Source organism: Thermobia domestica, chromosome 1 (assembly GCF_964235325.1).
Source record: "Thermobia domestica chromosome 1, izTheDome1.hap1.1, whole genome shotgun sequence".
NCBI lineage: Eukaryota > Metazoa > Arthropoda > Insecta > Zygentoma > Lepismatidae > Thermobia > Thermobia domestica.
In genome coordinates, this window is record NC_137454.1 from 341,661,742 (window position 1) to 341,675,229 (window position 13,488).

The 13,488-nt window shown below is 36.9% G+C and overlaps 1 protein-coding gene across 4 annotated transcripts in view; it reads right to left on the reverse strand.

Annotated features, from left to right (window-relative positions):
* The window catches only part of lap (phosphatidylinositol-binding clathrin assembly protein lap), a 209,058-nt gene that overhangs the window by 108,603 nt on the left and 86,967 nt on the right, over positions 1–13,488 (reverse strand). For all 4 annotated transcript variants that reach the window (XM_081729828.1, XM_081729812.1, XM_081729821.1 and 1 more), the window contains exons 2-3: positions 10,943–11,085; positions 2,690–2,765 (exon numbers count right to left, since the gene is read on the reverse strand). In XM_081729828.1, coding sequence (XP_081585954.1) covers positions 2,690–2,765; positions 10,943–11,085 — 219 coding nt within the window. The remainder of the gene's footprint in view (positions 1–2,689; positions 2,766–10,942; positions 11,086–13,488) is intronic.

The following is a 13,488-nucleotide window of genomic DNA, read 5'->3' on the forward strand; positions in this document are numbered from 1 at the left end:
AATTTAGTCCCTTTAACATATATTGTTCTAAACAACTAAGTACAATTTTACGCTTTTTATACCCTATGCTACAATTTCTTTGTTGTAATTTTATATAATGTGCAGGCATATTAGAGAAGAAAACCCTATTTTATGTATTTTACAGAAGTACTATTGCAAACTCAAACTTTCATGTCCCTAATCGGAACATTTTTGCAAACTTAAGATTGAAAGAAGTACCACATGCTAAATCTCATTTTCAGATACTAAAACAGAGTTGTCACATAGCAATTTCTACATATTTTGTCTATGTTACGTATTTCAGTACTAGTTTCGATATTAAATTATACTTTTAAAGTATCTTTCTACATATATACAGTATTTTGAGCTATATGCAAATCAGATCATTCATACACCATATTATCCACATTGTCACAAATCTTTATGGAAGAAGTGCCACTATAATAGTAAGCAATACTATCAGAGTTCTATTCCAGAAGGAAATATTTTTGATTTCGATCCTACGTTGTGTTAACTTGTGCTAAAAGTCAACTACAAAATAAGCAACGTATAATCCACATCACATATCAAATACCGTTGCAACTAAGAGTTTTCAGCTTATGTGACCACTATCGACGATTTAGAAAAAGAGGAACTTGGATAAAATTAAACTAATTTGGAGAGTTCAGAAAGCTGTATTATTTATACCAAGAAAGAACAGATGTTCACTGTGATTCTTGCATCAACCGGTTTTACAGTCATTCAAAACTTAGTTTAATTCTATTCACATCATCTGACATTTTCTTTTTCTTCAGATGTGTTACATTCCCAATTGCTATGTTCTAATAGAATAAGCCAGTGCTACTGAAATGTTCGATTTAAAATGAAAACACCCTCTGTAACGTAGCCATAGATGGACTGAGATAACGCATACGACGTCATGATTTCCTACATGTTCAGGAAACAGTCAGGAGGGTTAGTTGATAGTAATGAGTTTAGCGTCCATTTCGGCAGAGGTGTGGCCCTACAGACTAACGTATAGGTCCGAAACACACGAGTTCCCACTAAGAATCGAATCCAGGTCTCCAGTGCTACAGACGCGTAAGCTAACCATTTGGCCACAAGTGCGTCCGAAGAGAGCGTGTCGCTGAACAGAGTCGGGTGAAAATGCACCATGGAGAACACAAAATCGCGAGTGATTTTCACGTATACATTTAAATTGAGGCATTCTGCACATCCGGGAACGAAACACATTAACAGTACATTTGACCTAGAAGTAAAGAAGAGCGCACCATATGCAATTGGTTTGTGAAATTACGTACCGGTAACAACATTGAAAAATGAAAATTAGTCCCGCGATCTGGCGATCAACAGCACGTTCTGATGAGATCCTAAGCAACACCGTGGAAAAATGTTTTTACAACTGCAGACCCGTTAAGCATATACTACGCCACTATCATTTGGCACCTCCGCGCAATCAGAAATGTGAAATGTTGGACTCATGATTCACGAACGCCACATGAAATGACATCCGCCAACAAAGATCGCAGTCTCGAGACGTACAGTTCTTAAGTTAAAAAAAAAAAAAAGCATCGAAATGTCACTTCCGACGAAAAAAAAAAAAAAAAAAAGACATGTTACGATAATAGTAAACGGTCGAGTTAGTGGTTGGATCGTGATTAACGACCAGGACTGCTTAAGTCACCACCCCATTCACGGAAGGTTTTGTTGCTAGCAGGGTGCTCTATGCTGCGGGTGATCCACCACGTCTTTATCATGATGGTGGAACCATTACAGAAAATGGTTATGTACTGCTGAACTACATGGAATGAACTCCAAACAGCCCGAAATGGCCAAAAGACATTTTTCTCATGTGGAAGGATAATGCAAGCTCATATGTCATTCGAAGGAGGGTGTAAACTTTCTATACGCTGCAGTACGAAACCCTTCCTCACCCACAACATTCTCGTGACTTCTCACCCACCGATTACCACCTCTTCCAGCATCTTCACCACTTGACAGGAACTTTCCGAATGACCGGGCGTTGCAACATGCAGTCATCAGCAACTGACTTCTTTAGTTATAGAACGCAATCCTTGATTAACCAATGACAGAAGGTGTGTGACTGCAGCCGGAGACTACTCTGACTAACCAGGTATTGTGGTTTTCAATCTTATGCCTTCAAAAGTGACATGTCAAATGGATATTCCAATCTCAAAACCAACAAACAATATATATATATATATATATATATATATATATATATATATATATATATATATATATATATATGGATTACAGATAATTTTGTTCCTACTTATGTATATTCGTTGGAAGTCCCTACTAAGTCTTTAAACACGAATATTCGAATAAACTACCTGGTTATGACTGGTAAAATACCAACTAGATAATGCGTGGTCAGCACATAAGCTATCACTATTATTTTTATTTTTCTAAACCGAATTTTGTTGCTTTTTTTTTTTTTTTTTTTTTTCAAGGTTCTCAAGTGCCTTCTAACAGCCAAACAAAAATAGAATCCACGCGCAAGCATTAATATTCAATAAGAGTATAAATAAGGTTAACTTTACCAAAATGAGATTAACAAATTTAATTTACTTGAATTTCAAATGAATTTTTAACCATGGATAAACAAAACGTCACACTCGTCCGTTTTTGTTTTCTACAAAGTATTAATATAAAATAAGCTTACCTTGAACTCCACTTTTATCTAGAAAATTACTCAATTGAAAGGTGCTATTGCTGGAAGCTAAGTACTGTGTAAAACGCTGAAATCAGAACACAAAAGACTAGTAAGTGATTAATGAAAAATGAAAAGCCATGACAGAAAAACGTTAACTTAAATTCACTTTTCAAAAGTTACGTACTAATATATTCTTTCTTATTTATGAATATGATTTCATATAAAAATACCCTAAATAGGTAGTGCTTCATTGATTGCAATTCCTATTCAACGTTCACATACAATTATTCAGCTTTAATGACTAAATTGATGGGATGAGACAGTTTGGACAACGCGTGATGGGGTCCTGTACAATACCGATTATACATTAATGAATATAGCAATTTGATTTCTTTACTCATCACTTAGCTGAGGTATAAAAAGTTGTTCGTAGGCTAAAATTAAAGAGCAAGAAAGGCAGTTTTAGTTGTATGCATGCGTGCAAATAACTTTTCTTTGTTTGCGCTTGGCAGCGATAGTAGCAGAGATGGAGACTCCTCAGCAGATGACATTTTGTGTACGTTTTTCAGTTTGCTAGTTGTAAATCAGTTGTTACAGTTCAACGTGCGTTTCGTAGGAAGTTTAACCGTGATCCCCCAAATGCGAAAACAATTGTTGATGGCATAACTAGGTTGAAATGACAGGCTGTCTGTGTAACTGGGACTCCCAATTGAATCTGAGGAAAATGTTTAGCGCATTAGGGAGTCTTTCTTACCAAGTCCCAAGAAGAATGTTAGTAAGGCCAGTCGTGAACTTACAATGCCAGTAATGACAGTATGGAAGGTTTCAAGAAGGATTCTTACATATGCGTCCCTACCGCTTACAAATATTATAAGTTCTAAATCCTATTGACTTCGCTGTGCACTCAAATTTCGCAATTATGTTGCAGTAGGAAAATGATTCTTTCTTGATCGTGTTGTATTCAGTGACGAATCAACATTTCATCTTACTGGTACGGTCAACACGCACAAAGTAAGAATCTGGATATCTGAAAATCCCCATGAACTCTTACTATGCGAACGTGATTCCCCAAAAGTTAATGTGTTCTATGCTCTTCCCATGAAAAGTTTAGGGGCCGTCCTTTTTCGCTGAAAATACCGTAACTGAAATAACTTATTTGGATATGCTCAGAGAATGGCTTTTTCTCCAACGGAAAGATGAACCAAATAACTTCCTTTGGCAACAAGATCACGCATCTGCACATTTGCATCACTGTACGAGATAGTTTGAATGATGGTGTCACTGACAGCTGGATTGGTCGCCATGAACCCTATGGCAGGCTTATCTCCGGTGGCTTACAAGATCACCGAACTTCAATTCGTGAGATTTTTTCCTTTTAAGTTTTAAGACCGAGACTACTTGCTTCCACTGCCTCCTAACTTACCTGAGCTGAGACACATGATTCGAGGAGCTGCTGCTGCCACCACTCCAGACATATTGAAGTTTGGAAAGAACTAACCTACTGGTTTGACGTGTGTCATGTGACAAACGGGGTTCACATTGAACACTTATCAGGTAACTAGAGATGTTACTCTTTCACTTAACATGAGTTTTGTTACTGTTAGTATAATTGTAATTAAAACACCTTTAGAATTGGTATAGTCATTTATGTACACCGTGGACAATCATTATACAGAGAATGCATTGTTTTCTTTCATTTCACATATGCATTTATAACGTACCATACGCTTTATTGCAAACATTTGAAAACTATTAAGAATAAATTAAACTGAAGTAAGAACCCGTACAGACCTCCCACTTTTTTGAATGATAACTACTTACTTTACAACACTGTGGAATGAATATACTATATGATTCCCAAAATATTTCGAATGTTTACTCAACTATCATTGAGAAGAATCAAGCAGAACTACTTACAAATACTCCCAAACATCTTAATATGAAACCACACCAGTGGGAAAAAAAAAAAAAAAAAAAAACTTCTAAAACTTTGGTATGACCTCCTTCGACTCAGCGCATTCTGAAGAACTTAGTTCCATTTCTACAGAGCTCTAATCTTTGCAATTTTAACACTGAAAAATACTGTCACTGAATATTTTCAAAGATTCAATATCAAACCGTATTTTAGCAAAATACCTTTATTAACGGCAAACGTAAATATAAGGGATGGCCCAAATAAAAGAAACATGGTGTGATAATACCGTTTACCCGGCCGGGTTACTCTTATGTGTGACAGCTTGTATTAACTCCAAACATATAACGAAAACATTACATGATTACTGATAAAACTAGATGGTTTCTCATGATCGTATCATAATTTAGTTACAGTCACACTTTTTTGCTGAAATCATGGAACTAAAACTATAACTAATGGAAAGTAAAAAATATAACGACTTCCTTTGTCCGTGTTTCTGTTTCAAGAAATGATTTCAGTACACGTGTCTGATACAGTTCAAAGAAATAAAATGTTCTACTCCAAAAAGTGTGATGTTATCAGACAAAAGTTACTGTTCATGACGAATATTGCTAACACAGTAAAAAAAAACGCAAAACTGCGACCGTTTTAGAATGTTTTCATCACAAATTATGAAAATACTTATTTACACCCACCCACCACACACACACACGCACACACACACACACAAATCATCGTATCCAAAACTTGGCGGGAAAAGAAGGAACGAACCAAGTCATATACTGACATTTCTGCATGCTACGTCGTGAATTCACTAATTAAAGATAAGCAATATTTAATATTAAGCTCTTGTCTTTTAAGAAACAAGCCCTACTTTAATCTCAGTATTACAAATTATGTACTGTACACTATAATAGTAACTTTTCCTCCTCGTATGAAGTTAGCGTAAATAACGAATTAATCTTACCTATGAACTTAGCAGTATAATCAACTTCCAGAAAATATTTATTTTTAAAAGAAACTTATTTTAAAAGGCTATAATGTGTAGTACATGTATATAGGGAGAGAATGTAAGAAAAGCTATTGCAATGTCCTCTCTGGAGCCGGAAAGGAATTACTGTGTTCTTCCGGCGGTGACTGATTTTCTGCCTCACGAATTTGCGACTTAAAGGAGCAGTTAGACTTAGAAATACATTTTTTACAAATTATTTCCATTTGTAGAGTTAAAAATTCTAAAAGGAATGGTGTTTATTTGATCGCGATACGTTCAGTCGTTAGCGAGTAACAGAGGAAAACAGATTTTGTGCTGACGCCATACGTGGGCAACCTGCGAGAGCAGGCTTCCATACACAGAGTGCCACGCATTTCTGAATGGTGCGGTGGCACGTTCTAAACTGCGATTTCATTTTCCAGAATTGATTGTAAAAGACTTAGAAATGTCAACTGCATGTAGAAAATAAAATCTGATGGTAGGCTACACAAGTTTTTTTTTAATAATATTATAAAACGTAGTTTTTCCCACAAAGCATAAGTTTGGCGTTTTACAAAAAGAACTAAAAGTTTCGAAACCAACACCATTTAAATACATGCCAGACGAGATTGCTACAACACCTAAGTACCTTTTCTTTAATCATGGTTCCGATTCCCAAACATAAGTATGTTCATTTTCATGTTTTGTTGCAATTTTTTACTGATGACTCCATAATTTTATGCTTCAAGGTATGTACTGGAGCGTGGCATATGCGTATGCGGCAAAAATGAAATAACATCTTTAAAGTTTGAAAGAATACGAAAAATACTTTTATCCGTTAAATTTGTTGTATTCGCATTGCTCTCTGCGGTACAACTCTAGTCACTTGTTTCATCATCATTGTCACTTGATACAGAAAAATTAAACTATGAATTAATGTATTGAGGAACACTGTCATTGTCATTGATTCATTCTACAAGCCGGTATATTTCACACCCAAATTCACATTGCATAGCAATTGTATTTACATTTATTTCTAAAACAGTACCTTTAGAATCATGTGTAACAACACCGCTATTAAAGCCGAAGAGACAAAGTATCTTTTCTTTTTCCGTTTCCGAGTCGTGATAAATCACCAGATCGATATAAATTATGGCAGAAGAAAATCAATAGGAAAAATTTTGTGCCAAATAAAAACACTCTCCAAACATCTTGAAGAGTCCGACTTCGAGCAATCATGTTTACTCAAAGAAAAGCTAAGCCAGGAGAATCATTTACCAGTAAACTGAGAAAGAATGCTGATCCAAGTATATTATTTAAAGGTTTCGAATCCGAGCCATTGAACAAGTGCTGATGTATGTCCAGTTACCTACGTAAAAAAATCGTACAAGACGCAATTGACGGTTGTAGTGAAGACGGGGCATTAGAGGTTAACTGCACGAGAATTACAACCGAAAACACAGCACGTCTTAGGCATTTCTACCTCACTTCACAGACACAGCACGTGCTGTATTAATACGTGTTTTCTACTTCTTCAAACCATATTTCTGTCAGAGAAAAATGTTCCCGGGGGGCACATATTTTCACACGGTACTATTCTATTTATAATTATATTATAGACGTATTATTTTGGTCTCCTACGGGGGGGGGGGGGGTACTCTCAGAGCTCCGGTAGACAGTGCCCCGCCCAAAACCATGTATTGAAAAGACAATGCTTCGCACAACACTACGTAATAGCTGCTTTCTTTCTTTCTTTTTTTTTTTTTTTTTTTTTTTTTTTTAATACTAATGTTGTAGGGAAAACAATAACAAACGTCCCTCAAGAATTCAACACAAAGCAAGTCTGTTAACGAACCCAAAATAATATATTTAAAATCCATTGCAATAAGTTTATCAGCTGCGCGCAAGTGAATGGTTCCTGACCCACACTGAATTCCTTGCTAGCCCACGTGTGACGTCAGCAGTTGCGATTTATCAAAAACAAACGTCTATAGAAGTTGAACGAGACAGCTTATCAAGATTTTAAAAAAATAAGTGTCTCTATTTTTGTAAACTCTTTCTATTGCACTAAACTTGTTTTTAAGTCGAACTGCTCCTTTAAATTATTTAGAATATTAATAATAAACAATAAAAATGCATTCGATATTAACTACTAAAGTAAGGGAAGTCACAGCTGATAGGGCTTCGAAGGACAAATTTCCAATACGAGGAAAAAACATCGTGTAAGTTTTAAGCGACAAACCACGCCTTCTTTTTCTTCAAGCTTCGCTATTTAAATATATATATAAAATTTTCGATTTGTACAATAATTTGTAAAAATTCTGTCATTTAATACGGAAGTAGAGTGCTTCATGTTTTACGAGCACACCTTCTTAGTCTCTGAAGTAATTCCTAGTTTCTTAAAGCTTAATTAATTTATTATTAGAAAGCAGAACAATGTCAAAAAGACAATATTTGTTTTTCCTCATTCATGGAAAAAATGAAAGCATTTTAATTATAGAAGAAATCTAATTAAACTGTTCGTAATTATGACAATTATATAAATAACCAACTCCTCTACAATAAACTGAAATAAAATATTCATGAAATTTGACACATCAAGGTAAAAACTTTCTTCCTCATTAATTAAAATTAATTTAAGCTGATTGCTAAATACTTCGTGAGTTTATATCCAAATATTTATACAATAAAGCGCATTTTGAAGAAAATGTTACATAAGCCCTTATCCAAAACAATTCTTTCCAATTCTGCCATTTATATAAGGTAACCAAAGAAGTTCTTGCCGTTTTTGACGTCCCATTAATCATGCGTTCACAGAGAGGAAACGAAATGACGTACGTGCCTGCCAAGCGATCGGGAGTTTGACCATCGACCTTCAGTAATACAGGCACGTTGCGCACACATAGCAATCATAGCTCGTCCAGTGTCGAAGAGAAATGAAAGTATCAAAGAAGCTTGTTCGCGTGGTTGTTGTATGACTGTAAAGTGGGCCTATCACCTGCCATATTAAGTTGCCGCATATGCCAGGCATTTGGGGAGTATACCATGTACGAACGCACCCCAAAGCATTGGTTCTAAAAATTCCGTCGGAGAGATGCGATCCTTTCGGACGAACCTCGCAATGGACGACCATGTGTTGGATGACGAGGCTCTGAAAGCAGCTATCGAGGAGAACAGTTGTCCAGAAAGGTTCCGTGTTTCCGCTGAAACAGACTTTAGCTGCACGGGATAGGGAAGTCATACAAGTTATGCACGTGGGTATCCCACACATTGTCGTTAGCCAACAAGGAACAACGAATGACAGCTTGTTTCTCCTTGTTCAATTGATACCTGAACACATCCATGTGATCGTCTGCTCACTGGTAATGAAACATGAATCTTCTACGACGCTCCCACGCGTACCTGACATCGGTTACCACGTGATCCTGTTTCTCACACCACAAGACCATCTCTGCACACACGGAAGGCTACGCTCTCTATAATGGAATTGTCAGCGCGTGGAGCATCACGAGCTCATTCCACCTGGTCAGACCATCATTGCTGACCTCTATTCTTAGCGGTTGCAAAAGTGTATCTTGCATTTCGGCAGAAGGAGCCGACATTAGTGAATCGCAAGAGTATGTTGTTTCTGCACGACAATGCCAAGACATGTGTAGCAAAGAGGATCCGGGAGACCCTTCAGCAACTTGGCTGAGACATGCATCATATTCACCGGACCTTGCGCCAACAGATTACCATCTGTTTCATTTCATCAACCACCACCTCCGTGGAAGATACTTCGCGAATTGCCTCCGATTTGTTTTATATGCATATACATTTTAGTCCATAGCATAGTAATATACTAATGAAAAACGTGAAATTACAGTTCGCGCGGAAAGTATTGATGCCTAAAGCTTAGCGTCAATATTTTTCGCGCTTTTACACGCCATCTCCGTATCTCCTTAATGACACCGCGTACAATATTGTCGCCCGATGGCAGGAAACACTCATCTGTTGTGTTGCTTGCTGTAGAGTAACAAGGTTCAACTTGCTTTAGTAGATCGACAGAATTACTTGGACGGGTCATTTTGACTTCTTCGTTCTTAAAGCGTTTCACCAAACGTTGTATTGTTCTCAGCTCCAGACCCGTTTGCCTAGAGATACCTTTGTTTTTTTTTTTTTTAAAACCAAAATCCGTGCACACGCAAGACCGAAGTCTGGTAAGCCTAGGAAACTGTTTCAAAGAACGCTAAGATCATGAAAAGGCAGCTGCAGAAGCAACCTTCTTTAACAGCTACAGAATTAAAAGAAAACAATCCTGCATTGCTTGGTAATGCGTCCCTTCGGACGGTGCGGTACAAATTCATGACGACTTAGCGCTACGAAGTTACAGAGCTCGCCGGAAACCCGTTCTTACAGAGAATCATCGTAAAAAAAAAAAAAAAAAAAAAAAGGACTTGCTTTCTGTAAAAAGATATGGTACCTAGACTGTTTGTGGCTGGAAAAAAGTATTGTGGACTGATGAAGCCATGTTTTATGTTAGTGGCACTGATTGCAATCGAATGTTCCGTCTACTTTGTGGTGATCCCACCCTTCCTCAGTACACCTGTTCATCTGTAAAACACCCCACCAGTATCATGATCTGGGGTTCTTTTAGTTATGGTGGTATAGGAGAATTAGTTATTCTCCCTAAAAACCAGACAATGAATCAGTTTGTCTATTTTGAGCTATTAAACTATGTATTAGAATCGTCCTTTGCAAATAGTGCGTTTCTTTTATGTAAGATGGAGTTCCTTGTCATGCAGCCAAAAGTGTGGTATCTTAGCTTAAAAATGCTTGTGACCTAGTTTTTGAAGATTGGTCAGGGCAAAGTCCAGACTTAAGCCCCATAGAAAAGAAAAGACGTTTGCATGGTATGGATATCTCTACATTGCCTCTGTTGAAAGCTGCAATCAGGGAGGTTTGGGACAATTTACCACTTGTTATCCTCCAAAATCTCGCCTTGAGTGTTCCAGAATGACTGAAAGCATGCAAGAAGAGGAAATGAGATTGAACAAAATACTGACTATCCGCTAAGTATTCTTTTATTTTGTGGTGTGTTCGGCGTCTTTTTATTTGTGGTTCTAACTTTAACTTGTGTCGCGTCAATACTTTCCGCGCGAACTGTATGTATTGCGAATAGTCTTTTCTCTCCCCTCCCAAAACAAAAGCGGTAATGGGTTAACCGCTAAAGCGGTATTGTCATTAGAATGTCTCATCTTAAGTACATCCTCAAGTCACTCTTTTTTTAATTTATTTTTTTAATATATTAGGACAGTTCTTCCTCACTAAATATCACACTTATTAGTACACAACGAATAATAATACAACATATATATAATAATATAAAACATCTTACCTCATTTCCGTAACAAAGTAAGTGATGTACTGTTATGAGAGCCTTAAATACCACCACCCAATTTGAATGTTGCGACCTTTCAATAAGTAAATTGGCCAACTGCGGAATTGACACATTAGGTTCATTTGTACAATGTAGTAAATCTGGAAAGAAAACCAAGAGAATAATTACTAATCATAAAATAAGATCCAGGTTAACTAAACCTACGCTATTTAATAATTCCAAAACAAAGTCATCTGAATGTATTAAACGTAAGTTTCATGTATCTGATTACAATATGAACAAATAGGATAAACATACAAATATATACAATATAGGCCTAGGTACGTTCAGAAACACTTTTTAATAAGTATTTAGCTGAAGGAAAGTTTCGCCCACAAATGGACTATACATTCCTTCTTACGAGGGTAGTCAAAGTCAGACTTAACCCGTCAGTCAGCTGTAGGGTAATGTGTGATCAGAACGTTCCCATCACCAACAGTTCTCATCTTTGGCACAGTGTTTCAACTTCAAAAAAGCTCCCAACTGTTGCAATGTATGTCGTCTCGCTTTCACGCCTAACTTTCATACTTAGCAGTTACAAAATTATCTAAAAATATTCCTTTCTTTGTATGCATAGTTTTATACAAATTACTGCATGTGAAACTTAATGAGCTGAGTTTATTTTCAGTTTAACTTCGATTTCAGCAGCGAGGCTATATGAGACGGGACCTACTGATTAACGTGGAATTCGAACCACATGTGCTCCGCCAGGTCTCCCACACCAAAGTCGCGTAGCCACGAAGGAGCTCCATGTGAAACTAACTTACTTTGTGTTAACATCAATAATGATCAGAACTCAGGAACTACAAAAACTGGGCGTAAAACAGTACTCATTAAGTTGTCGATAGTGGCGCAGTATCAAGCAGAGTATCAAGCTTCAAAATATGTGAAATTCATAGCTTTTCTTTTAATCGATTTAACTTATGGCACAATTACTGTTTATATTCATTGAAGTGAACAACTTTATCCATTTTCAACAACGCAGAAAGCGTTCACTGAAAATGAAAAGAACAAGAAAAATAACATATTAAGTCACTGACATGAAATCTGAAGGTTGTAAACATGAATGCGAAGTAAAGAATAAAAGAGAAATAGCAATCAGTGAATGATATGGAAGAGGATCGTAATATCCGTTCTATTTCTACATCCAGCAATCCGGACTTCATTATTTCCTGTTGTCTAATTCTTATCTTCAAGCTATGAGTAATCTTGTAATCTTTTCTTTTGTTGAGTTATCTCTTATTCTGCTACCATCAATTTTACAGCGATTACTGATAACGTAAAATTATCAATTAGGCCTTTGGGCGCGAAAGGTTTCAAGTTGTTCTTTCTTCGCCGTGCAAGACTTTTGGGAGCATTCATTTTTATACAAAACTATACATTGAAATTACTAATGTCTGAAAGTAAATATAATGGAAAACCACTCTCTTGTATGTTTTACTTTCTGGGTAGTAATAATATAATATAATTCATAAATAGTTAAGTTTATTTATATATATAAACTTGACTATTTACGAATGGATTAAAAACAAATCGCAATAAATTCGTTATAAAGTTCAGTTTCCAATTTATCTTAATACTAAAGTATAGTTAATTCCGCCGAATTACAAATATTGCCTAGTAAATCGCTTTATTCCATACATGTACTATTATAAGCTTCTGCTTTAGAGTTAGTAGCATTTTGCTGCTTCCAGACTAACCATCAAACGTGCGGCACCAAATACTCCCACACAAGATTTGAAACTATTTTAACTAAAGAATCACTTTATAATGCCGGTAGGAAAAGAAAGATTTATATTCGAGTATTGAACCGGAACCATGTGAAACAGTGGAGAGATTTCCGAACAGAACTGTTCCAATTCTACGAGGGCAAGTCAAGAAAGACTTGGACTGATTTTTTTCCCGGCAGTTCTGTTAACGCTGGAGCTTCATAGTTTGGCATACAAGTAGGGTGGGTCTTGCTGTGCATATATATAAAATGTTGTTAAGGAATCATTGCATGTTTGGTAACCACGACTTTTTATTGCAGGTGATGTTCTAAGCCGCCTCTAGAAGTCGCCTGTAGAAGAAATGGAGTCATTACGAGATGAACAATTTGCAGCTATATGGTTCTGCTATCGCCTGGGGAAAAGTGCAACAGAAACTCTAGGAATGTTGAGAGCAGCCTACAAAGATGACGCTCTGCCACAAAGTACCGTGTTCTAGTGGTTCAAAGAGTTTAAAGAGGGCCGAATGACAATCACGAAAGCTGGTGGACCAGGTGTATCAGCGTCAGCTGTTACTGAGGTGAACATTAACACGGCAGCAGTCATTGTTAGAGAAGATCGCCGCATCAGTATCGACGATCTGGCAGCCGCACTACGCATATCTCATGGCAGTGCCTTCAAAATTTTGCATGACCACCTCCACATGAGCCGAGTGTGTGCGCGATGGATTCCGCGACTCCTGACACCAGAGCAGAAGCCGTTCGAGTGGAGACTTGCAGGGAGCTGTTGCAAAGGTTT